The sequence below is a fragment of the Nerophis ophidion genome, linkage group LG21 (genome assembly GCF_033978795.1).
Source record: "Nerophis ophidion isolate RoL-2023_Sa linkage group LG21, RoL_Noph_v1.0, whole genome shotgun sequence".
NCBI classification, from domain to species: domain Eukaryota; kingdom Metazoa; phylum Chordata; class Actinopteri; order Syngnathiformes; family Syngnathidae; genus Nerophis; species Nerophis ophidion.
In genome coordinates, this window is record NC_084631.1 from 9,493,675 (window position 1) to 9,521,432 (window position 27,758).

General features: G+C 38.5%; 3 protein-coding genes across 4 annotated transcripts in view; 1 reads left to right on the forward strand and 2 right to left on the reverse strand.

Moving 5' to 3' along the window:
* The window catches only part of decr1 (2,4-dienoyl CoA reductase 1, mitochondrial), a 16,932-nt gene extending 4,596 nt beyond the window's left edge, over nt 1-12,336 (reverse strand). Inside the window, exons 1-5 of one of the 2 annotated variants that reach the window (XM_061881829.1) lie at nt 12,224-12,336; nt 11,700-12,148; nt 4,929-5,131; nt 4,800-4,857; nt 2,006-2,092 (exon numbers count right to left, since the gene is read on the reverse strand). In XM_061881829.1, the coding sequence (XP_061737813.1) occupies nt 2,006-2,092; nt 4,800-4,857; nt 4,929-5,131; nt 11,700-11,750 (399 nt within the window). In that variant the 5' untranslated portion in view covers nt 11,751-12,148; nt 12,224-12,336. Of the gene's footprint in view, nt 1-2,005; nt 2,093-4,799; nt 4,858-4,928; nt 5,132-11,699; nt 12,176-12,223 lie in introns of those variants that run through there. The other variant, XM_061881830.1, reaches the window with a different exon arrangement.
* On the forward strand, nt 11,978-14,308 carry pmvk (phosphomevalonate kinase). The gene is made up of 5 exons (XM_061881834.1): nt 11,978-12,185; nt 12,247-12,310; nt 13,640-13,792; nt 13,856-13,985; nt 14,058-14,308. The coding sequence occupies exons 1-5, from the start codon at nt 12,070-12,072 to the stop codon at nt 14,231-14,233; spliced, it is 639 nt and encodes a 212-aa protein (XP_061737818.1). The 5' UTR covers nt 11,978-12,069; the 3' UTR covers nt 14,234-14,308.
* Nucleotides 14,230-27,758, reverse strand: part of LOC133539716 (tropomyosin alpha-4 chain-like) — a 15,511-nt gene continuing 1,982 nt past the window's right edge. The window contains exons 4-9 of the mRNA XM_061881833.1: nt 26,655-26,772; nt 15,206-15,276; nt 14,897-14,972; nt 14,759-14,821; nt 14,619-14,688; nt 14,230-14,546 (exon numbers count right to left, since the gene is read on the reverse strand). Of these exons, the coding sequence (XP_061737817.1) occupies nt 14,464-14,546; nt 14,619-14,688; nt 14,759-14,821; nt 14,897-14,972; nt 15,206-15,276; nt 26,655-26,772 (481 nt within the window). The 3' untranslated portion in view covers nt 14,230-14,463. The remainder of the gene's footprint in view (nt 14,547-14,618; nt 14,689-14,758; nt 14,822-14,896; nt 14,973-15,205; nt 15,277-26,654; nt 26,773-27,758) is intronic.

The following is a 27,758-nucleotide window of genomic DNA, read 5'->3' on the forward strand; positions in this document are numbered from 1 at the left end:
CAACATGTACGAACCGGTTGTTGGTCCGACAACATGTGTGCAGTTTCCGCAATTTCACGTTCAAGATTGAAAGGCATACTGGGTGATACAGAGTACACTGATGGTTGTGATATAAACAACTTTAACACTTACTACTGTGAAGCCACACCCAACAAGATTGACAAACACATTTCGGGAGAACATCCTCAAAGTAACACAACATAAATGCAACACAACAAATACCCATAATCCTTTGTATTCATGCCACTTCCTGAATATATTTTACACCCCCGCGCCCCCCAACCCCGCCCACCTTACCGACGCACGGGAGGGGGGGGGTTGCTGCTAGCGGGGTGTATAAAATAGTCAGGAAGTGTCATGAATACAAAGGATTATGGGTATTTGTTGTGTTGCGTTTATGTTGTGTTACTGTGAGGATGTTCTCCCGAAATGTGTTTGTCGTTCTTAATTGGTGTGGCTTCACAGCGTGGCGCATATTACTAAGAGTGTTAAAATTGTTTATATCACAACCATTTGTGTACTCTGTGTCACCCAGTATGCCTTGCAGTCGTGTCGTGTTGCCGCGGAAGCCACACACAACATGATGCTGGACTGACAAGCAGATCGTACATGTTGTAGAAGGCGACAAAGCCAATGGCTTCATAGCACGCCCTAATACTTATTATCTGAATGACTACCGGCAGTCATTCAGGAGAATAATAGAGTCTCTTATTGTCTTCTTTGCTTTATGACACGGGTCTTAGATGGCACTTTGAATGGCAAAAGATATCGATCACAGAACCATGCATATCAAATATTATCGGATGGTTCAACCGCCACCCGCCCGAATCTAATTAAAATCTATTTTTTCGTCATGTCAACTGCCCGACCCGCGATTTATCCACGGATGAGACCGCAAACCGCGCATCTCTACACACAACACAATAAATAATACAAATAATAAATACGTGAATGTTGTCTGTCTATCTGCGTTGGCCCTGCGATGAGGTGGCGACTTATCCAGGGTGTACTCCGCCTTCCGCCCAATTGTAGCTGAGATGGGCACCAGTGCCCCCCGCGACCCCAAGGGGAATAAGCGTTAGGAAATGGATGGGTGGGTGGATAAAAATGTAACATTGAGGGAATAATTGTAGTAATATTGATAATCAAGATAGAAAACACAATAAATAATACAAATAATAAATTAATAACATAATAAAAATTTAACATTAAGGGAATATTGTAGTAATATTGATAATTAAGATAAACAAACAATACAAATAATAAATTAATAAGTTAGAAAAAATGTAACTGAGGGAATAATTGTAGTTTAATATTGGTAAGATAGAAAAAAAATATATATATGAATAACACTTAAGTAAATACAAATATAACATTGAGATAATAATAGTAGTAATATTGGTAATTAAGATAGAAAACCACAAGATAAATAATAAAAATACATTAATAAGTTAACAAAAATGTAACATTGAGAGAATAATTGTAGTAATATTGATCATTAAGGTAGAAAACAACACAATGAATAATACAAATAAAAAATAAGTGATGTTAATATACATTGGCTTTGCTATTGACATGCTACCGATTAGCATTAGCGAGTTTACATGGCGATTTCAACACCTCCAAATGTGTTAATGAAAGTGACAACCCGGCTGCACGTTACAATCAGCTGGTACAGCTGGTGTGTAATAAGTACAATACTTACAGTATCAAGACTTTTTAGGGTGCAACAGACAGCAAACCATGAACTGACTAGCCCACGTACCACAAACTATACACTACTGCCATATAATGTCTTGGACTTGCAACTGTAATTTCAACTTAGTGTCATACTAGCAAATTATTTTTTAAATTGTGATAATAAAACAAGATGTAACAGCAGTTATTATCAGCTCATTTCTAAATGTTGCGATAAATATATATATATATATATTTTTTTTTAAGCAATTATTATTTAATAACACTGTGTGTATGTGTGTGTTAGTGTGTGTGTGTGTGTGCTTACATCAGGTAAGCCTGTAAGACTCTCCATCTGGTCGACACAACGACTTACAGCCTGAGGATCTCTGACATCGAGCTGGAGGGCATGGACCTAAAACACCAACAAGACAGTCAAACCAACAACCATGTCGCTAATACTTGGTTAATATTCAGGCCACAAAGTGTAAATTAAGTATTGTTGGCGCTTTTTGTATGTTTTTAGAAGGCTTTATGGGCACAATCGTGTACTTAAATTGGCTTCATTGTTAGCCACCTCATACTTGCCATATTTTACAACTTAGAATGCATAAAAAAAGAAAAACATGTGTTCTTGACTGACAAAAAGATTGAGAATGATGAAGTGCAACTCCCCCTAACATCATTTTTTTGATAACATTTTATTCATTTGAATGTATTAGTTTATTTAGGTGTTATTAATGTTGTTACAAAATGCTATTTTATTTGAACGTTGTATGTCATGCCGCTGTAACAGTCGGTTTTTAGATTGGGAGTTTTGTTTAATTTTAGGACACATATTCAACATAAATGTATCCATCTGTGAGTTTTAATCATATCACAGCAGAATTATTAATTCATTTACTGCTACATTTTTAGAAAGACACACAAAAGAAATATATTTATTTAATAAAACAATTACACCAAAGGCTAGCTGAAATCACTATTAGTAGTTTAACACAGCATACACTATATTTTTTAAATGTCTATATTTTACATAATTATTAATTATACTGATTTTTTTTTCCTAGTTTATTTTTAATTTTATTTTATACATACATTTTACTTATTTGAGGGAGAAAAAAAGAACATTTGACATGTGTTTGATTGTTTTTTTGCAGTGTATATGCCAAAAATCCAATAAACAAATGGCATAGTTATGCCATTATGTGTTGAAAGACGAAAAAGGCCAGGATAATGACAATAATGCTTACAACACGGAGAGTTAGCACCGTTTAGGCATCTGTGTAAAGGTTGCAAACAGACCATTTCAATACAGGTATCCATCCGTACGCTTATCGGTACTATATATAATTGGTGTATGTAAAGATGTGAAAAAATTCATTTTTATTACCATTTTTTTTTGGTTGTACACCAGCAACATCATGTAACATCTCACAGCAGCTCACAGGGCAAAGATAGCTTTGGTCAACACCTGTGTTTTAAGTCCTAAACAAGTCAACTTTAGGGAAGCTGTATTGATTCAAAGCAACTTTATAGATTATCACATTTCTTCAATTTTTCACTTTTATAAGTGGATTAATATCAACTTGTGGATCACCAGATCGCCAAGTGGCCAGTTGATGAAAATGCATGACGTTGAGGAGGAAACGTTGTTACAAACTTTTGTGGTGTATGGAGGTTAATTTGTGTTTTTATTACGAAAGCTTTTTTTGACAGTGTATTACAGGCAACAACATTTTTTGCGTTAACATTTGTTTAAATTATTATTATTTTTTTTTTTTTTACATTGAATCCTGCTGAAAATTTAATTGGAAAGAAAATCAGTATTTTAAAATCCATCCATCCATCCATTTTCTACCGCTTATTCCCTTTCGGGGTCGCGGGGGGCGCTGGCGCCTATCTCAGCTACAATCGGGCGGAAGGCGGGGTACACCCTGGACAAGTCGCCACCTCATCGCAGGGCCAACACAGATAGACAGACAACATTCACACTCACATTCACACACTAGGGCCAATTTAGTGTTGCCAATCAACCTATCCCCAGGTGCATGTAGTGCATACAAATTCAGTGTAACAAAAATCAGTGTATAAAAATTCAGTGGAAAAAAAAAATTTGTGTATAAAAATTGTGACAAGAGTCTTGGAAAACAGCATTAAAAAATTAGCAGTTAAGTGGGCTCCCAGGGCACAATATAACATAATAAACATTTCAATGCAGCCCTGCTGGATGTTTTGGAACTATAGACAGAGGCAGATTTCTACAACAAAGTTCTGCAGAATTATATCGAATATGTAGATGTTTTTTACCCTTTGCGTTTATGTTTCGACGTCTTTGTTGCATCCTTGTTGTTCTTGTCTTATTGTAAAATATGTCTATCAGAAAGGTGGTCTGCAGGACAGGAGCAATGTCTATATATTCTCAATATTCAGTGTTTTATTGTTCATAGATAATATTGTAAATCCCACATTCTGTATGTTTGTGTACATTCTGACATAATTTAGTAAAATAACTAATGTTAATTACGTTTTTGAGATGCTCTGTTTAGTTTTTTACCGAAAAAGACACTCAGAATGTACATGAAAATACAGAATGTGGGATTTATAATATTAACTATGAACAATAAAACCCTGAATTTTTAAAGTATATGAACACTTCCCAGACCACCTCCTTGATCAACATCTTTTATAATTAAGTAAAAGCAACAGAGATTGAAAAAACGCTGCGAAAAATAAAGACAAACGAATAAAAAAAATCTACTTATTTGATATAATATCACTGTTCTGCAGAACATTGTTGTAGAACCTGACCTGAATTTAAGTGTTGAATTAAAAAAAAGCTGAATTATTTTTAACATTTTTATAACTGAGACCCGGGACCAAACTTGAGGGGAGCCCTCAAGGTAAAAATAAATAAATACATCAATAAAGAAATTACAAAATGACCCAGGCATATTTTAATTTCATTTACAAGTCACCCCTTTTCTGGATAGAGCCAATTAGGTACCAAAAAAAAGGGGGTATTCTGTGTACATTCCAGGTGGGGACCCACTGAAATCCCCTGTCTGCATTATAACTATATCACCACTGCACAGCGCACTTATTAAAGTGTACTCAAATACCTTGTTTCCTGTCTGGTTACTAATTGCTTCAGCCGTTTCCTGCAGCACGTCCAACTTCCTGTACAGCAGACGGTTCAGTATTCAAGGGGGGTGAGACCTGGACCCGGACGTGCTGAACGTGGCGCTCACCTGCTCGCGATCACACACTGCGCTCCCAGGTGCGACAGAGTGGTCGTCATGGCGCGGCCCAATCCCGTCCCGCCGCCCGTGACGAACGCCACGCGGCCTTTGAAGCTGCCGGGCGGAAGCATGGGCGTCTCCTGTGGCGGGAAGAAGCGGGACTGGGGAAGTGGAGGCTTCTGAAGAACAGCCGGCGAAGTGTGGAAGCGTGACTGCAAGGACAAACAACTTGTATTTAGTCTCGAGGGAAACAAACAAACGTGGAGACGGTGATGGGGAATGTGGACATGTTTACGACTAGGGTTGCTAAATATAGACAATAAAAATGATATCAACTCCAAATTAGCCTCCTTGCTAGGGGCCATCACTAATCCTACGTTTCTCACAAGTATCATTATCACTGGAGGATTAGAAATAGCAAAACATGCTAATCCACATAGCATAGGACAGGGGTGTGAAACTTGTTTTTCATTGAGGGCCACATGGCAGTTACAGTACGTACTGAAGGTATTCAGACACCGTAAAATGTGTCACTGTCTTGTTTCCATGCAGCCATTAGCTGAAATAAAAAAAAGTTTTAAAAAATGTTTCTCATTAATGTACACTCAGCACTCCATCTTGACCGAAAAAAGACAAAAATGTAGAAATGTTTGCTAATTTGTTAAAGAGAAATGGAAATATCGCATGGTCAAGTATTTTGAGTTGCTACTTGGTGAAAAAAGTTTGACAATCACTGAATTATTGCATGAAATGTAAGAGGATTAAGTATTTATTTAAATATAGGTGAAGAGACTATGTCTCCCAGGAGGCCCGGGAACGCCCAGGGATTGCCAAGAGGGATGTATTGGCTTCTCTGCTTAGGCTACTGCCCCCGCAACCCGACTTCGGATAAGCGGAAGAAGATGGGCAAATGCATGGAATTTAAATATTAATTTATCAATCAATCAATGTTTACTTATATAGCCCTAAATCACTAGTGTCTCAAAGGGAGGCTAATTTGGAGTTGATATCATTTTTATTGTCTATATTTAGCAACCCTAGTCGTAAACATGTCCACATTCCCCATCACCGTCTCCACGTTTGTTTGTTTCCCTCGAGACTAATTTATATTGTTACAACAGCTGTGTTTTTGTCTGATTATAATAGTTAGCAAAAATGTAATAATTGAACGATCATTTAAATTTGAAGTATCAGTATTGTATCACCGATATTACCCTCGTACCTACCCAAATGTGTAGTATCGCCCAAAATATTGTTAGGTATTGAGTAATTACCAACTATTCAGGGGCAGAGCTACAGGGGAGGCAGCGGGCCCCTCCCCTCGGCTTCCGTAAGGGCTCAGAATGGTGTTAACCTTTTTGACCCAGAGCCCACTCAAATACTGACACTGAATTAATCATTTTATTCTTGATTTTAATCCTACTCAATAATGATATCCAACCTACTTACAGTTTGACAGGATAAACCTAGTCAAATGACACAAAACCATCAGTTATTTAATCAAGTTAGGTCAGGCTGATTACAAAAATAAATACTAATCAAATATACTGCAAAAGAGACTCCTAAAAACTGATGAAAAACAATTTACATACAATTACACAGTGCCAAAATAAATACATTTGAACCAAACAAATAATAAATAATATTTGTTTCTTGAATGAAAACTGCCAATAAAATTCAAGTGAAAATAAAAATATAACTCCACCACTTTGGTCCTAATTTTTGCGCGTAAGAAACCGACTTCTTCTGTTTGTTTGATATTGACATTACTGCCACAAGTGGTGGAAAAGTGTATTACAACCGAGTACCGCTGCGGCCCATACGGACCACGGCTGAGAAACAGATATATTTTGGCGGCCCTATGTTTAAGAAACTCTGGTGTAGAGTGTAAAATATTGAATTAAATGTTGTGCTGTTATAACTGGCTTTATTTTCACTCACACATTTTACTTTAGGACGGCGCAAATCATTTACAAGTGTATCTCCGACGACCATATTGTCAATATTTATAATAAATAAACACTTAAACTCCAGGTGTATTCTGGGTAAAGTCGTCATCAGTCGCCCACCAAACAGAGAGGCAGTGGTGAGATGGATAGTGAGCTTGAAGTTATCGTGAGTGTAATCACTTATAGACAACATACAAAAGTGGAGCAGCAAAGCGATAAAACCAGCAAATACTACCAGCATCAGGGCGCCACAATTCCAGGTAACAATTCATTTCTAACATTTACTGTACTACACTACAGCTGGGTTTCTATGGGCTATTAAAAGGATTTAGCAAAAATGAAAATCCTTAAAGTAGCGATAGAATGGAAAAACAGATTGACTTCATATGCTTATTTGTTTCATTGTATCCATTAAACCATATTTAATTGTATTTACTAGAGATGTCCGTTAATATCGGGCTTATGATATTATCGGCCGAAAAATGCTTTAAAATGTAATATCGTAAATTATTGGTAACGGTTTCAAAAAGTACAATGTATGACATTTTAAAACGCCTTTGCGTGCCGGCCCAATAACACAAGTGAATGCAATGCATACTTGGTCAACAGCCATACAGGTCACACTGAGGGTGGCCGTATAAACAACTTTAACACTGTTACAAATATGCGCCAAACAGTAAACACACACCAAACAAGAATGACAAACATTTCGGGAGAAAATCCGCACCGTAACACAACATAAACACAACATAACAAATACCTGGACCCCTTGCAGCACTAACTCTTCCGGGACGCTACAATATAACCCTCCCCGCTATCTCCCACCCCACCTCAACCCGGCCCACCTCAACCTCCTCATGCTCTCTCAGGGAGAGCATGTCCCAAATTCCAAGCTGCTGTTTGGAGGCACGTTAAAAAAATAATGCACTTCAAAAAAGTTAACATTTTGGCACTTATTACCCCGCCTTCCGCCCGAATGTAACTGAGATTGGCACTAGTGCCCCCCGCGACCCCAAAGGGAATAAGCGGTAAAAATGGATGGATGGATGTATCCAATTAGAATTGAGATAGCTTAGGTCGCCATATTGGACCAAATCTGCCCGAGGCCTTCAGAATCAATAATGCGGGCGTCCGTGCAGTGTAAGTGAACGGGAACATACAGTTGATAGACAGTTGCGATAGCCAATCAGATCACAAGTTGTTGACAGTAGCCTATCAAAGTAGCCTGTTGTTATGGAGACTGTGATTGAATACTCACTTGTCATACCAAAAAATTCTATTTTGGGTTCATCTGACCACGTGACACTCTCCCAATCCTCTGCTGTATCATCCATGTATCCATTTTGGTATAAACTCAACTCGTCGTGTTTGGAGGAAGAAGAATACTGAGTTGCATCCCAAGAACACCATAACTACTGTGAAGCATGGGGGTGGAAACATCATGCTTCGGGGCTGTTTTTCTGCTAAGGGGACAGGACGATTGATCCGTGCTAAGGAAAGAATGAATGGGGCCATGTATCGTGAGATTTGGAGCCAAAATCTCCTTCCATCAGTGAGAGCTTTGATTGGTTGACCAAATACTTATTTTCCACCATTATTTACAAGTAAATTCTTTAAAATTCCTACAATGTGAATTCCTGATTTTTTTTTCCACATTCTGTCTCTCACAGTTGAAGTGTACCTATGATGAAAATTACAGACCTCTGTCATCATTTTAAGTGGGAGAACTTGCACAATCGGTGGCTGACTAAATACTTTTTTGCCCCACAATTTCCATCTATCAAAGCTGGTCATTTTCTGCCGTACAAAACCGACCAAAACCAACTTTGCCATCCGTCATATCAACAGCAGCAGCTCGCTCTTTCTCACTTGTGCCAACACATGCACATATGGCACTGAGCCAGTGATGCGTTTACAGCATACTTGCAAAACCTTGAGACCTCCGATTTCGGGAGGTGGGGGGCGTGGTTAAGAGGGGAGGAGTATATTTACATCTACAATTCACTAACTCGAGTATTTCATATATATATATATATATATATATATATATAAATGATAAATGGGTTGTACTTGTATAGCGCTTTTCTACCTTCAAGGTACTCAAAGCGCTTTGACACTACTTCCACATTTACCCATTCACACACACATTCACACACTGATGGAGGGAGCTGCCATGCAAGGCGCTGACCAGCACCCATCAGGAGCAAGGGTGAAGTGTCTTGCTCAGGACACAACGGACGTGATGAGGTTGGTACTAGGTGGGGATTGAACCAGGGACCCTCGGGTTGCGCACGTCCACTCTCCCACTCCGCCATATGTATGTATGTATGTATGTGTATATATATATATATGTATGAAATACTTGACTTTCAGTGAATTCTAGCTATATATATTTATTTTATTATAAATATAAATAAAATAAATAGTATAATTTCAGACGGCACCTATCAAACACACAGTAATAAAAACACAGTTGTTCTACTAACTGTACTGTGCTTGCTGGTTATTAAAAAAACAACAACAACAACACTTAGCTTTCACTATTTGAGTAACCTTTTTTCTACCATTTGCGTACTGGCGAGAGTCACTTGCCGTAAGGGGCGCAACACCACATAAATCGTTGGCCAATCGAAAAGCAACCCCATAACGCTATAGCCAACATTCACCAGGAGATGGCAACAGACAACTCTATTACAGACAGCGTCGCCATGGCTTTAACTTCCTCCTTCTTCTGCTTTGTCTCCTTGTGTGTGCAGTTTTTTTGTTAAAATCTGTAGATGTTGTAACGTGATTGGGCAGGCAAGCTGTTTATATAGTGGGAAAGCGGATGTGAAAACAAGCCTTCCCCACTCAGCTCTGCTGAATTTCGGGAGGTTTTCGGAAGAGGAGCTGAATTTCGGGAGTCTCCCGGAAAATCCGGGAGGGTTGGCAAGTATGGTTTACAGCCACACAAAAAGTCGGACATTTCCAACACCGCACATTGTGTCGTTCCAGGTCGTTACACTATGATTTACCAATTAAATGTGTGCTTATTCTACTGTCATTTATTAAGAATCTTAATTAATAAATATTAATCATGAAATACTGATTGTAGCTGAGACAGGCGCCAGCGCCCCCCGCGACCCCAAAAAGGGAATAAGCGGTAGAAAATGGATGGATGGATGGATGAAATACTGTTTTTATATTAAATAAATACTAATAAAAAGATACATATATTACAAACGAAAAATTACAGGAATGAACATGTGATCCAGTGCTTCCATCTCATTGTGCAACATGTGAATGTTTTAATGGGAACTAAATACAATATCTGAAAGGGGTACAAATTATTTCCAAAGCAGGACCCCAGCCAGACATACAATATTTGTTGTTCTTGTCATTGTAAGTGGGCCAAAACACTTATGTTAGAAAATGATCACATGGAAGTGACTGCTGTCATTTGATAATAATAATAATAAGAAATAACTTGTTATTTAGTCAGGTTTGGGACAGGTGTGCTGCAGGTGTGCACGTCTGATGTTGCTTACATGTGCTCCACTGAATGCTCAAAGAGTTTTTGCGTTTGCTCACACACATGAAAAATTAGAGGGAACATTGTTGGCAAGTATGACAGTCGAGCGTAAATGTGTTCCTGTGTAGTATTTCTCCAGCAATGGTCACTTGGTGACGTAAATGATGGTATTTTGAGAGGTAATCAATGAAGTCGGACATCACTAAAGGCCTAGGTAGGGAACGCACGGGCCGCCACTGTAATACAACAACTGGAAATGACGCCATGTGTCACTGCATACGCCAGCAGCTAAGAGATGAACATTTACAATTACCGTATTTCCTTCAATTGCCGCAGGGCATATAGTATGCGCCTGCCTTAAATTACTGCCGGGTCAAACTCGCTTCTCAAAATAATGAGCGCATGCTTATTATTACCGCCTGGTCAAACTCGTGACGTCACGAGTGACACTTCTCCTGTCATCATTTTCAAAATGGAGGAGGCTGATTTCAATACCGGTAATTTGAAATCGCAGAAAGGGAAGAAGATTAAGAGCTATTCAGTAGGATTTCAGGTCCAAGCTTACATCACACTCAAATTTTTACTGCATACCTTTGGTAGGTGCCGCAGTGAGAAGAGGTTATAAAATAATTAGCGCATGCTTACTTTTACCACATGCCTTTGGTAAGCGCAGGGGTGAGAAGATGTTTTAAATTAACGCCCCGGCGGCAATTCAAGGAAATACGGTATATCATCTTTTACACACCAAATAATTTATCCTGATATAGTTAGTGCGTCTGCCTCACAATAAGAAAGGTCCTGCAGTCCTGGGTTCAAATCCAGGTTCGGGACCTTTCTGTGTGGAGTTTGCATGTTCTCCCCGTGAATGCGTGGGTTCCCTCCGGGTACTCCGGCTTCCTCCCACTTCCAAAGACATGCACCTGGGGATAGGTTGATTGGCAACACTAAATTGGCCCTAGTGTGTGAATGTTGTCTGTCTATCTGTGTTGGCCCTGCGATGAGGGGGCGACTTGTCCAGGTTGTACCCCACCTTCCGCCCGATCGTAGCTGAGATAGGCGCCAGCGCCCCCCGTGACCCCGAAAGGGAATAAGCGGTAGAAAATGGATGGATGGATGGATGGATAATTCCAACCCTGGGCTACTGACTGCAGGTGTTTACGCATTGGTGGTGCTGCAGTGCCATCTGCCGGTTATGGAGGGAAACTACCATTATTTTCAAATAAAAAATGTCTTCTGTTCCGCTGCGTTTACTGTTGCCGAATATAAAAGGAAACACGTGAAAGCACAATTGGGTTTTATGAAGACGAAACTCCCACTTACCACAAGAAACGGTGTCTTGAAAGTTTGCCTTCGAAGAACAACTGCCGCCATGTTGGCTGATGAACTTTCGCCCAGATTAGAGTGTGTCCTGTTTTGTCCAAAAGTAGTACGCTTTAGAAGAGAGTTTCGAAAAGAAAGAAGGGACAGACTGTTAGCAAATCAGCCACGTGTCCAATTGGAGCTTCCGGTTTCGCGACCAGGTCACACAAGATCGATCTTCCAACGTTCCCTCTGAACGCCACACGTCACGTGACCGTACTTTTATTTTGAAATGTTCCAGTTTTCTCCACCTCTTCCGGAAAACAAGATCCCGAGGCACGTCGCTGCTCGGTCCGATCCCCGGCGATTGATTACCTGATCCGTGGGATTGATGTGTGATCGGTCTGACTCGATGGAAAGTCCAAATACTGGACCCAAACTGATACTGGTTTTCAGCGGGAAACGGAAGTCTGGAAAAGATTACGTTACGGATATGATCCTGGAGCGGTAAAAACTCAATATTTTGACCATTTTTGTTGTCTTACGTGGTGTTAATGCTGCTCTCCAGTTTAGGGGAGGACGTGTGCTGCGTCGTGCGTCTTTCTGCGCCCCTCAAGCAACAGTATGCTCAGGTGAGACCACGTCCGAGTGCACGAACGCTCCGGAAGTATTAACTTTTCAAAATAAAAGATCACTCTCACTTCATCAAAAGAAAAGAAGCAAGTAAGATTGCATAAGAATGTTTTTTTTTATATACCGTAGAAACAGTATTCAATTTTTGTTACAAAGTTTGGAATCCTATATGCATACTTGCCAACCGTCACGGATTTTCCGGAAGACTCCCGAAATTCAGCACCTCTCCCGAAAATCTCCCGAAATTCAGGTTCCCTGAGAACCAACTCAGCAATGTTGTGACCCTCTTAAACAGGACAATACTGTTATCTACTGTACATAGAATAGAATAGAATGTACTTTATTGATCCCTGGGGGATATTCAGCACCACAGTTTGCTCACAATAGACAATGATAATAATAAATATTATGTATAATAAATGAATAATGTAAATATATTCTACACATATTCTACATTTAAGTGCAGTCAAGGAACATATGCATTAGGGAGTCTGTTCTGAAGGCCACAGTAAAGAGACTTCATCACGTCGCCTGGTTATTGACTCCAACCCAATATATTACACCGTCGACGAGCAAAATGAAGAAATACGCTTGCAAGTTCCAAAACGAATGGAAACAAGAATTTCAGTTCATGCAGGAGAGTTCGAAGGGGAAGGGGTATGTTGCCTGTAAATTTTGTAGAAAAGACTTCTCCATTGAACACGGTGAACGGATATACTCAGCCATGAACAGTCAGCGAAGCACAAAGCGTCCGCAGCGCAGCATCGTTCACAACCCAGTATTATGGCCCACCTCGCAAAATGAAGACCCGATGGTGTATATTATGCTGAGACAAAGATGGCTATGCTGATAGCTGGAAGCAACATCCCGTTCTCATTTGCGGATGTCTACAACAAATCTGTGAAGGTTATGTTCCCGGATTCGGAGATCGCTCGCCAATACGCAAATGGCAGAACAAAGGTTACTCAAATAGTGAAAGGTAAGTGTTGTTGTTTTTTTAGTAACCAGCAAGCACAGTACAGTTAGTAGAACAACTGTGTTTATATTACTGTGTATTCAATAGGTGCCGTCAGAAATTCAACAATTTCTTTTATTTATATATACAATAAAATATATATAGCTAGAATTCACTGAAAATCAAGTATTTCATACATATATATATAATTATATATATACGAAATATATATGAAATACTCACGTTGGTGAATTATACTACTCCCTTCATAACCACACCCCCCCTCACCCCCCGAAATCGGAGGTCTCAAGGTTGGCAAGTATGATCATATATGTATATTGTCACTAGTTTTAACAAGGGTCTGCTCATCCAGGAACACGATCTAGACCTGGACCAGCTGTTGGGTCCGGGTCTTTACAAGGAGCGCTATCGGGCTGATATGATTCGCTGGGGTGAAGCTCGACGACAGCAAGATCCGGGATTCTTCTGTCGCCTAGCAACCAGAGGAACCTGGCAACCAGTTTGGGTACATCAGTGCCATGACAGCTACTGACACGGGCACGTTTCAACGTATTGTGTGATTGGTCAGGTGGTGAGTGATGCGCGGCGGCTGTCGGACCTGCAGTGGTTCTGGACACACTTTCCTCAACAGACCCGGTGCGTCAGAGTCAAAAGTAGCGAGGAAACCAGGAAGCAGAGGGGGTGGAGCTTCACCACAGGTATGACAGCAAGGTGAGTGTCGCGCGTCCACACCTGTTGGCTCACGTGTTTGTGTCGCGTTCTTTTGCTAGGTGTGGACGATGCAGAGTCAGAGTGCGGCCTGGACAGTGGGGTGCATTTTGATTGGACCGTCAATAATGACACCGACGCCTCCTCGTTAAACGAGCAGCTGTTGCCCATCTTGGCACTGGCCGCACAAGCTGCTGATCAACAAGTTGATGTTCAAAAGAAATACCAGGACAATTGAACGTGGTGCTTTTATTTTAGAAAAAGCCGTCTTGTGACGGCGTCATCACAGCATAAAAACATGTTTTCATCCAGAGAGGCGTGTCTTGCACCTCTAATTGGCCCCTTAAGCTTGGCAGAAGAATACAATTGGCTGGTTCCCCGAGCAGGAAAATTGATCAAGCGAGCGACTAATCCCACTAACGAGCTTTGTTAATGAGAGGAATGTTGGCGAGTAGTTCCCTTTTGTGTTCAGCACGAGTTGAGTTCCTCCATGGTCTTGTTGAGGGTGGCGTGCAGCTCCATGTTGGCGTTCTTGGCCGCTTCCAGTGACTCTGCAAAGACAACACGGTCAGCATCAGCAGTCATGTGACGTCTTATCGGGGTGAGGGGGGGCGGGGCCGCACCTTCCAGACAGTCGATGGATTTCTCCAGCCTGGTCACCGTACGCTCTGCAGACTCAGCCCTGGTCTCGGCCTGGACAGGAAGTAGATCCAGCATGAACAGGAAGCCAGCGGCTGACTAGACAACATGATTGCTTTCACACCTCCTTTAGTTTGCTGCTAAGTTTCTGGATCTCGTCCTCGTAGCGATCCTCCTGCTGGGAGAACTGCAATGCACAAAAAACAAGCCGGTTTGCACGCGGACCAATCAGAGGCCTCGATGCTGACCGCTGACACCCTACCTTCTCAGTCTGAGACTCCAGACTCTTAGAGCTCGCAGAGAGGGTTTTTAGCTCCTCCTCAAACTGGCGACATTTGCTGCAGACCACAAAACAAGAGTTCAGAACGCGGCGCACGGGGCAGCGGGGGCGGAGCTTAAGCAGCTGAGGGTCAGTGTTCAAAAAGTCAGCTGCTTGACAGCAGGTGAAAGGTCAGGGGACCGTCAATACTTTGTCTTGATAAACCTACAAACTTTTCACAGATTGGTTAGCGCGCCGCAGGAAGTGGACTTGTGCACAAACCAACAAGGGAATGTGTGTGTGCGTGGTAACCTTTCAGCTTGCTCTGCTCGGGCTTCTGCGCGCTCCAGATCATGCTCCCCCATCACCAGCTTACGAGCCACCTGTCAATCAAAAGTGTCAAGTAAAAAAAAAAAAAGTGAGGCCTCAAAAATACTGGAAATGGTTAGTGTGTGGAATATGTGTTGATGTGATCATGGAAAACTGATAAATCATGACAGTAATTTGAAAAAATATATATACATAGCACAGGGGTGTCTAAACTACGACCAGCCAGCGTCTTCGATTTGGCCCCAACACACCATGAGTTCAATAAAGCATCACATTGCGTTTTCAAGTTAATTTTACAGGGTAGTCTCTGATTGCTACAGATTAGCTGCCATCTTGTGAACAATGTAAGTAAATCAAATCAATTACCCTTAAATGTATTTTAAAACAATAGCAGAACATTGACTTAGATGGGTAGGACTTTATTGATTCCTTGAGGAGAGTTCTCTCAGGAAAATTAAAATTCCAGCAGCAGGGTACAGAATTAAGATCAAATTTAAAAAGTAAATAATGGGGCTATAAATGTAAACAAAATAGAAAAATATATGACACAATCCAAACAACCTTCCCTAGTCATCTTGCAAAAATATGACACAATCCAAAATACCTTCCCTAGTCATCTTGCAAAAAAATTGCAACTAACAAAGGTCAACACACATGGTCACACATATCAACCTGCTTACTGAGCAGTATGGATATTATTAAAAATGTCCAATCACCATAAATCTAAATTACACCTATTTACAATTATTAGCGTCCATGATGGGAAAGAAATGTAAAACACTCTCTCCACACTTATCCATGTTTGGCACATTTTAAACTTTAACATACTGTTAATATCAAATTATTTATTTATATATATGAATAAGTCTTTAAGAAGGTCAAACTTTACAAACTCTTAATATCCAATTTTACATACATACACACATATATACATGCACACACATATATACGTATACATACATACATATATATAAAAATACACCTATATATATATATATACACACACATATATATATATATATATACATGCACACACATATACGTATACATACATACATATATATAAAAATACACCTATATATATATAATATATATATATATATACACACACATATATATATATATACATCTAAATATACACACACGTAACATATACATACATGCATATATACACATACGTAACGTGTACATATATACATATATGTATGTATGTGTATATATATATATATATATATGTATATATATATATATATATATGTATATATATATATATATATATGTATATATATATATATATATATATATATATATATATATATATATATATATATATATATATATATATATATGTATGTATGTATGTATGTATGTATGTATGTATGTATGTATGTATGTATGTATGTATGTATATATGTATGTATGTATGTATGTGTATATACATATACACAAGAAATACTATACATGCAGTCGGCCTTTGGCCCCTAGCCAAATTAGTTTTAGCCCCAAGTCATAGAGTTTGGACACCCCTGATCTAGAGCTACGCTAAACTATTCCTTGAATCGATTAACCAATTGATTATTTTTTTTTATCAAACTGTAAATACAATTTCTTTTTGTATCTTTTTTTAGTGTTGCAGGTGAATTCCCCAAAAATACACAAAAAGCACTTTTCTTGTACGTAGAAATTTGAAATGGATGTTTGTTTAAATTAAATTTTAAATTACATAAAAAGCCGCTTTATTTCCCGCGCCATCCTGGATCCATCCATCCATCCATCCATTTTCTACCGCTTATTCCCTTTCGGGGTCACGGGGGGCGCTGGCGCCTATCTCAGCTACAATCGGGCGGAAGGCGGGGTACACCCTGGACAAGTCGCCACCTCATCGCAGGGCCAACACAAATAGACAGACAACAGTCACACTCACATTCACACAGTGTTGCCAATCAACCTATCCCCAGGTGCATGTCTTTGGAGGTGGGAGGAAGCCGGAGTACCCGGAGGGAACCCACGCATTCACGGGGAGAACATGCAAACTCCACACAGAAAGATCCCGAGCCTGGATTTGATCCCAGGACTGCAGGACCTTCGTATTGTGAGGCAGACGCACTAACCCCTCTGCCACCGTGAAGCCATCCTGGATAAACCACCTAAATGCCGTTTTAGGTGCTCGTGCATTACAGTGTACTGCTAGGAAAAGTAATTTTTTTAATGTGTAGTTTAAAGAGCACTTCAAAAGGCTAATGGTGTTCTGATCAGGGTTTTGAGCTGCCAATTCCAACACCTATCACCCGTAACTGAGATCAGCTGATACCATCACGTGTATTAACTGTAAAACCTACTATTTACAGTTAGTTATTGACTATACGATCTGAAAATGAAACATGAAATCACCTTAATTTTTGGGAAGTGAACTATTAGTAAATTTGAATAATATTTGAGATCACTAAATGCTTTTGCTTTTCTTTTTTCATTTTATTTTTATTGACATCCAGCATCAGACATTCCTATACATTACATCATATTCACATACATCATATATCTGTTGTCTGCCCTAAATGTCAAAATACTTTTTGTTTATATCCCAACCATACCACCCACCCCCCCCCCCGTAAAAAAAAGCAACACCAAAAAAAACAACAAAGTAGTATCTACAAATACATAAATTAAATAAACCAACAAAAAATACATTAATAATAATAAACAGATATATATATATACACACACACACACACACTAAGGGTGTAACGGTACACAAAAATTTTGGTTCGGTACATACCTCAGTTTAGAGGTCACGGTTGGGTTCATTTTCAGTACAGTAAGAAAACCACAAAATATTAATTTTTTGGTTGTTTATTTACCAAAATAGTAAACAATTGCTTCATACTTTTAACATTGAGAACAATATAATAATTCTGCCCAAGTTAATCAACATTAAACTTCCTCAACTTGTTGCTCAGATTAAATAAAATGACACTACTTTTCTTCTACATATAAGTGCAACATTAAACAGTTTCAAGTCAACTCATCATGCTTAATTTATTACAGCATTTGGGAAGCCTGAATTTGATTTTTGTTATGTAAATGTTATATTTTTTATCAACATGTGATAGCAGGGACCCTGCCCTTCAAACTAGGCTGCTACAAAACCCCGTTTCCATATGAGCTGGGAAATTGTGTTTGATGTAAATATAAACGGAATACAATGATTTGCCAATCCTTTTCAACCCATATTCAGTTGAATATGCTACAAAGACAACATATTTGATGTTCAAACTGATAAACATTTTTTGTTGTTGTTGCAAATAATCATTAACTTTGGAATTTGATGCCAGCAACACATGACAAAGAAGTTGGGAAAGGTGGCAATAAATACTGATTAAGTTGAGGAATGCTCATCAAACACTTATTTTGAAGATCCCACAGGTGTGCAGGCTAATTGGGAACAGGTGGGTCCCATGTATGGGTATAAAAACAGCTTCCCAAAAAATGCACAGTCTTTCACAAGAAAGGATGGGGCGAGGTACACCCCTTTGTCCACAACTGCGTGACCAAATAGTCAAACAGTTCAAGAACAAGGTTTCTCAAAGTGCAATTGCAAGAAATTTAGGGATTTCAACATCTACGGTCAGGCTTATGGGGCGTGAAATAATTGACCCAGTTTTCCCAGTATGAAGTAAATTTCTCCAATTTATAATTAATAAAGGCAGTAATCTTCTCCATTTTATATATGTTCATTGTGATTTCCATCCATTGCTTCAAAGTTGGGCTCTCCTGGGATATCCATTTCCTAGTAAGTAAGTAAGCTTTTGTTTTTCAACGTTTAATCACAATAATGATCAGCAGAAAACCACCATGAAGGCATTGTGATAATATCAACTAAATATTTAAACCGTTCCATTATTCTCTTTTATTTCATACAACTGTCAGTCTTCTTGTGTCCAGGGAGGTATTCCCTGAATTCTTAAACATTAACAAGACTAATATCGATCTAATCACTCGTATCAATCATATGTTGGTATCAACAGCATCAGTTTACGGATCGATCCACCCTGGCAAACAGCAATTAAGCACACCAGTTGCTGCAATACTGCCCTTTCATTAATAAACTTGTTAATTTTCTGAAGTTAAATTTACATGTCTGTTCAAGTGAACCAAGCTTGCTTAGCGTTAGCATGCTCCCTATCGTCTGCTGTGCTCCTGCTGGATGTGATGCATTTTCAGCCTCTTTCTCCAGTTCCACAGTGATATTGAAACTTGTGAAGAATGTTAATTTGCCATAATTGTGGTGATATTAATAACCTAGGAGTATGAACATACAGTTCGCTGTAGTTGCTAGCTAAATTCCAGACTATTAGACACTACGTTTTTGTAAGCTTCGAAACTTGCGGCCTATGCAATGATGCAGCTCTTTTATGGATTTACGACCAAAATGTAAATATATATATTTTCAAAAACAATCAGACACACCGAATAAGTGTTATTGTTTGTGCTATGGCGGCATTTTTGGAAAAGTTCACTAACTGCAGGTGCTGCAGTGCCCTTCTGTTTAGATTGAGCTTTCGATCGGAACAACCGCCGTTTTGTTTTCTGATCGTCCATAGCGTTTCTACTCGTACGGATTCTTCATTAAATCCCTCCAAGCAACGTTTGCAAGTTTTACAATTTAACTAAAACAATTTGTACCTACTAAACCGTCCCATGTGTGTTGCCTGTAGGAGTGATTTCATCCATATTTGTACGTGCTATATTGTAATCTAGTCAAGCTAACGTCATTAGCATTCGCTAATATGCTAACAAGTGTGTGTTAGTATTCATCCATGCATCCATTTTCTACCGCTTGTCCCCCTTTCGGGGTCGCGGGGGGTGCTGGAGCCTATCTCAGCTGCATTTGGGCGGAAGGCGAGGTACACCCTGGACAAGTCGTCCCCTCATCCCAGGGCCAACACAGATAGACAGACAACACTATTAACTTATAAAGGCATTCTGTATTTCAGTTTCGTAAATTCACCAAAATCTCCTCGTTCTGTTTAGCTGATTGGAGAGCTAGCTTCCGTAGGCAGTGGGTCCATAACGATTACTTCTGTTTTGTTTCATTATCCGTTTGGTAACAATTAAGTTTTGTAAATACACATTTACAAAATATTTGTGTAAATAACTAATTCCACAACTTTTATATCTGTGTGGCTTATTGTCTGGTGTGGGTAATAAATGGGGAACATTTTTTTCTAAAATTTAGTGGCTGCGATTTGTATACTTGTGCACTCTATAGGTGGGTTGCATATGACGCTATATCCGCTTTTCTTCCTGGCCGCTTAATTCACACAATGGTCAAGCAGCTTTAAAGAAGTGTGAGTAGGTGTAGAGTTTGAGCAGAAAATGTTGTATTGCTATTCTGTTCCTGGGTGTTCCAGTCGTACAGTAGAGATAAAAAAGGGCTCTCATGGAGTCCTGAAAAAAGTGGTTCATGAAGGTAATAGAGTCGGGGGAAAAACGAATGTGTGTCGAAGGAAATTGCTTTTAGAAATATCACTTTCATCATCTTGTACTATGCTGGTGTCTGCAGTGATCACTTTGTAACATTACTTTCTGTGATGCAATCAAGTTTATTCCTTACTATATTAGTAGTGTATGAGAGCGGAACTAAACGTGAGAAAAAAACAAGAGATTGCATTAGTTTGTGTTCTTTTGCGGTTGCTATGCCTAAATCAATCAATCAATCAATCAATCAATGTTTACTTATATAGCCCTAAGTCACTAGTGTCTCAAAGGGCTGCACAAACCACTATAACTAGAAGACCTGCTTGTTAGGGCTGGGTATCAGTACTCGATACCTTTTAGGTATCGACCGAAGCAACCAGATACAAAGTAGTATCGAAACTGCGTCTGTCAATAAATACCTGCAATCGGTTCTTTTTGTACCCAGATCAAGAAAAATTTACTGTTTCTATGGTTTTGCTCGCAGCCAATCACGGCAAGCGTTCATCAATTCAATGCGCCATGTGATTGGTCCACCACCGCAACAACAATAGTTGGTATGGCGGTATAGGGTGTTAAAGCAGTGCAGAATTGGCTGGTCATCATTCCGAGATGCCGGCAGCAAAACGGTCAAAGGTATGTTTGTACTACATGCCTGTGGCGCCGGGTACAAATAAATGCATACAATGCGGAAAGATTATTTTGGGGAATACTAGCTATATGATTAAACATCTCATCAAGCACGGAGCAAACTTAAGGGTGGAGAACTGAACTGTGTTTAAAAAGCCGGCTTCTACAAGACCATCACCGTCATCGTCATCTCAATAGAAGACTGCTCAACCGTCGATAACTTCAGGTAATATATTAATGGTTACTTTGTTAACCGTACTCATCCTTTGTGTGTTAAAACATGTATTGTCAAGTAAATCGTTTTGGGCATGTCGTAGGCATGTAAGCTAACGCTGGCTTAGTTTGCGCTCTAATTTGACCTTATTAGCTACTTAGCGCACTGCTCAGTCACATCTGTCGATGTTTTGTTCAGTGGATAGGTTACCGGTTTTAGCTTCTGTAGCAGCTTAATTACTAACGTACTTTGTTAAGATCCAACTACGACTACCACCAGTGCACCGGCTGACGTTGCCAGAGACTCTAGCAACACCCTCACATCATTCATGTTAGCTGCAAGATGTCAGATGACAAGGGAGAGGAAGGAGAAATGCCACAGGAAAGTGACAGTATTTATTGTGAAAGGGCTATCTACAGAGCAGACTTCCACCAATCCTGCTGAGTGGTGGTGGGAGAAGAGAGGGACATTCCCCATCTTGTTTGACCTGGTCTTAAATTATACACTCCTGCAGAGCGAATATTTTCAACTGCTGGAGACACAATAAGCCAGGAAAGGGCATGCCTTGCCCCAGAGAAGGCTGACATGTTAATATTTCTTAAAAACAACTGTTAAAAAGAGGAATGACTGGTCATTGGTTACTTACTGGTTAGATTCAGAATGTTGGTTGGTTGTGATGCGGTTCAAAATTACACAGCCAAAATAGTACTTTGTTGTACAGGTTTGTACAGATATTTAATAAATATTTGAACACTTTCAAAATGTATTTGTGTACAAATCTTGAATGGGGAGGATTGGCGACAATTACAAAACCCATTGCATTCTTTTCACATGATTAATATCGAATTAAGTGCTCAGTTGGTATCGGTATCGTTTTAAGGGCACTTGTAGCATTTTTCTTTTTTTAAACGATACACAGCCCTACTGCTTGTGCAAATTAACTAACATCATGTCAAGTCCGAGTAATAAATATTTTAATTGTTGCTCCAATTCACAATATTTTCATTGTCCGTTTTCATAACAGAAACTAAAAACTTAGTAGTTGTGCAGGAAAGCCATGTGCTTTATTCGACACACTACATTATAACGTCTTTTGTATTATTTGTTAGCATAAATATAATATCCCTTGATAGTATTGATAAACTAGATGAACAAATATTTTGTATACTCAACAGCATATACTATATCTTAATATCACTAGCTAACATTGCTGAAAACAGGGACATATACAGCTAAATAATGAGACAAAGTATGAACTTCACACCATAAAAACAACTGCAGACATGAATTGTAGATAACACTAATATTTGTGGCAGGAAATCAACTACAAACAGACTTATCCTTTTTCTCCTTAGACTTACGATCACAGCAGCATGGCATTTGTTATGTCAATCAAATATGTTATTGGTGTACGAATAAGTCCAACTTTGTCTCTCACCGATTGTTTGATTTGTGGACCCCTCATATGTAAAGACGTGAGGAGCCTCCAATCTTTTCTTCTCTAAATGCCGTAAGTGTCAAAAGAAGTGAGGCCGAAGCGAGCAGTAATGTCTTGGTCATGGTAAGTGGTTAAAATCATGAAAAAACTATTTTTCTCAAGCGTGTATTCACCCTTTTCATGATCAATTTGAAATTTGCCTCCAAACCTTTCAAAATAACCAAATCTGCACTGATGCAGGTAAATAAACAGTCGCCTAATGGGGCTCTCGACCATCGCCTAAAACACGCAAGCCTCTCGGTCACGTGATTGCAGCTCACCTATAGTCAGGAAAATGGGGTACACTTTGGGACTGATCTTTAGTGTTAGTTTTGTCAACTGAAAATGTTCATATTGGTCAAATTAGTCAACAATTTTGTCAGGGGTGTGAGTACCCTTTCAGGGGAAAACGAACAACATTTCTTTCAGCAGGAAGTGCTGTCACAAATGTTGAAAATCCAAACTACATTTACTGCAATTGGGTACATTTCTACAATATGTTTTACCTTTAGATGTATTCTCATCTACCAACCTCTTCTGATTGGCTTTTTGACACTAACATGTCGCATGTGATGTACCATAGCATTTTTACTAACATCATCATCATTGAAAATGTCATGTCAAATTAAATAACATACCTGCAAAGAACTCAGAAAACCTGTAGCAACGCCCCGTGTTGTCACCTTTAGTTACAGTCCGTCACGTCAAAAATATACCTTCTCGCTGGCTACAAATAAATACTCTGAAACTACAATTGGATCGGAACTAACAGTGTTCAGATTGTAATCATCCAAATGTGATTGGCAGACGTCTACATTGTGGCGCGGAGGCGACAACAAGTGAGCTAGCTGGATGGTTGGCTAACTAGCGAGCTTGTTTCGGTGCCGGTCGTCTTCCCGTCCTGCGACTCAGTGCGGTGAGCGTTCAAAAAATGTTGTTTAAGTCGTATTTTTATTGATTTCATTAAAAACGCAAAGTGATACATGAAAATTAATGTTTAAAAACGCAGATTTTCACAGAAGTTTCACATGCCTGAAAATAGGACGATAACTAATCACAACCAAATGCGCGTTGACTGAAACAATACCAGAATTGTTGAATTTGTTGAATAAAAACAACAGAAACTAAACCCAATCATATTTAATTTTGTCTTTGGGCGGGTAGGACTATTAGATCACAGTTGCACATGGGAGAGAGGGGCGGGGCGTGAATGACAGAGGGGATCCAATCAGAACCACTGTCTTTGTAAGGCACACAAATTCTACTTCTACCTCAGAAAATAAAACACTTCAATATAATACGTCTTCTACACCTGCTGCGGTAGACGACAAAACACGTTAACCCTGTGGCTCCATTTTCTCCAATAAATATTAGACCAATTTGAAGCGTCGTCTGCGGGCTAATCGTCAGGACATCTACACAACAATAAGTAGGCCCAAGCTAATATTTAGAAATGACTCATACTGTACTGAACTACTGTTACTATTAAAGACAGTAGAGCAAGAGGAAGACCGCTTACTCTACCACTACTTTTGTTGTACGCCATGTGTGAGCTTGTCGGCTAATTCAATAAGCAACATATCTGTACAGTGCACATTAATCGATGTCCTCGGCACACTGTTCAAATGGCACAACCCAAAAGAGCAGATTTGTAATTTTTCCAGCTAACACACAATGAAAGACAGCTATGTGAGATAAACGTACGTTCTAGATGTTTAAAACTGGTTTTGTATTTCAACAGGACAGTGGCCAAGACGTCAATTGTGTACACTCAGTGTAGTTATGCACAATATAGCAGTGTTTTTCAACCTTTTTTGAGCCAAGGCACATTTTTTGCGTTGAAAAAATCCAGAGGCACACCACCAGCAGAAATCATTAAAAAACAAAACTCAGTTGACAGTAATAAGTCGGCGACCAAGAATAACGCAGAGTTTGAATATGATTACAACACTTTATGTACATATTTATATAATATTTACATATTTATATAATATATAACTACAAGCTCCATTCACAGACAGAGTCCCATTGCTTTTATGAGCGGTCAAGCGAGTCAAAATTTTTTTTTTTTTGTGGCAGTCGTAATTTTTTTGTGGCGGGCCGCCCCAAATAAATGAATGCGTGGGAAACCCTGCACTCCTTATTCAATAATATAATTATTTGGATTTGTTTGTTTTCTTATATAATTTATTAGTTCATGAGATGTTTCTTATTAGTAATTTATTTAATTAGAGATTTTATGATTTATTATTTGATTCTTACTCGTTTGCTCTTAATTTAATTTAGTGATTTGTTAACGACTTTAATATTATCTTGCTTATAGCCCTAATATATGTATTGTAAGTATTCGTAAATACTGGTAAGCATTAAAGCCAGACATAAAACACACTTTAACATACAACTTAAAAAACTAAAAGTAAGATATTAGGAATAAAAAGATTAGATAATGCGTGCATTATTTAAATTATTTGCTCTTATTTACGATTTGTTAATTACAATTAAATAATTTGCTATTTGATGATGATTCAATGATTATTATTTGTGTTGATTACCAATATTTGTGTTCAATGTTACAAAGTGATTTTAATTGTTCATGATTTATTAGTTTTTATCATTACCAGTGACATACTCATACTTCATTCATATAATTGAGGAATTTGTTACATACTTTTTTGCAATTTGTTTATGACCTTGTGATTTGTTAATGATTTTAGTTATTACTTGCTCGTAGCCCTAATATATGGATTGTAAGTATTTATAAACATAGGCAAGCATAAAAACAAATACATAGAGCATACTTTCAGATGGACTTTAAAAAACAAAACATATATATACACATATATATATATATATATATAGGAATAAAAAAATCAGATAATGTATTGTTTAATTATTTGCTATTTAAGATTTGTCAATTATAATTAAATGATTTCCTATGTGATTATGATTTAATGATTATTATTTATGTTTACCGATATTTGTGTCCAATTTTGCTCTGTGATTTTATTTTTTATGATTTATTAGTTTTTAGATTAGTGATATACTCGTGATTTATTTATATAATTTAAGGATTACTTCATATTTTACACAAGTATTAGTAATTTGTCCATGACTTATTACTTGACTCTTAGTAGTTTGCTTCTAATTAATTTAATAGTGATTCATTAATGAGTTTAATAATTACATGCCCGTAGCCCTATTATTATATATGTTGTATTCGTGTATATATAGGCAAGCATAAAAGCACATACATAAAACACACTTTAACATGTACTTAAAAAACAAAAAGTAACATATTTAGGAATAAGATCAAATAATTATGTATAGTTCAGTGTTTTGCTATCATAATTATGTATAGTTTAATTATTTGCTATCATTTATGTATTAATTAGGATTTAATGATTATTATTTATGATGTTTCCGAGTTGAATATTATTTTAGTGATTATCTCATGATTTTTGTTTTATAATATACTCATAATTTGTATAATTTATAAGGGGTTTGTTATTGTTTCTAATAATTTGTCATTTGTTCTGATATTTACTTGCTTATGGCCCTATTATATGTATTGTAAGTTAATTATGGCGATTCGGCCCAATTACAATACCGATGCGATTATTCGTTGGTGCACCTACTTCCTCGTATTTGCGGTCGGCCTCCTCGGCGATGACCTGGGCTTGTTTAAGTTCGACCGTCAGGAGTTCCATCTTCTCCTCGTCCTTCATGGCTCGGGTCTCGATCACGCGAATCCCCCTGGACACACGCGGCATTCACCATCATCATCATCATTATCATCAAGCCACAAACCAGCCAGTGACTGCGGCCACTCGTCTTACCCAGTGGTTCTCAACCTTTTTTCAGTGATGTAAACCCTGTGAAATGTTCTTTAATTCAAGTACCCCTAATCAGAGCAAAGCATTTTTGGTTGAGAAAAGAGATAACGAAGTAAAATACAGCACTAGTTTCTGATTTATTAAATTGTATAACAGTGCAAAATACTGCTCATTTGTAGTGGTCTTTCTTCAAGTATTTGGAAAAAAATATATAAAAATAACTAAAAACTTGTTGAAAAATAAACAAGTGATTCAATTATAAATAAAGATTTCTACACATAGAAATAATCATCAACTTAAAGTGCCCTCTTTGGGGATTGTAATAGAGATCCATTTGGATTCCATCCATCCTTTTCTACCACTTATTCCCTTTGGGGTCGCTGGTGCCTATCTCAGCTACAATCGGGCGGAAGGCGGACAGGTCGCCACATCATCGCAGGGCCCATCTGGATTAATGAACTTAATTGTAAACATTTCTTCACAAAAAAAAAAAGAAATCTTTAACATCAATATTCATGGAACATGTCCACAAAAAAATCTAGCTGTCAACACTGAATATTGCATTGTTGCATTTCTTTTCACAGTTTATGAACTTACATTTGTTGTAAGCATTTCACCAATCTCGCGCACTTTGCAAATTATACGTCATTTCCATTGTGCGCAAGCAATTCGCATATCGCGAGACGAGATTTTGTGGATGGTTTAGTCAGTAACCCTACATTATTATATTTTGTAAATAGTAAACCAAGTTGTGGTAGTAGTTTAATCAGTAGTTTAGTCGTGGATGTACACTGTATAGTGGTTAGGGTTGGACTGATTTGAGGGCAATACTCAGGGGCGGTATAGCTCAGTTGGTAGAGCGGCCGTGCCAGCAACTTGAGGGTTGCAGGTTCGATCCCCGCTTCT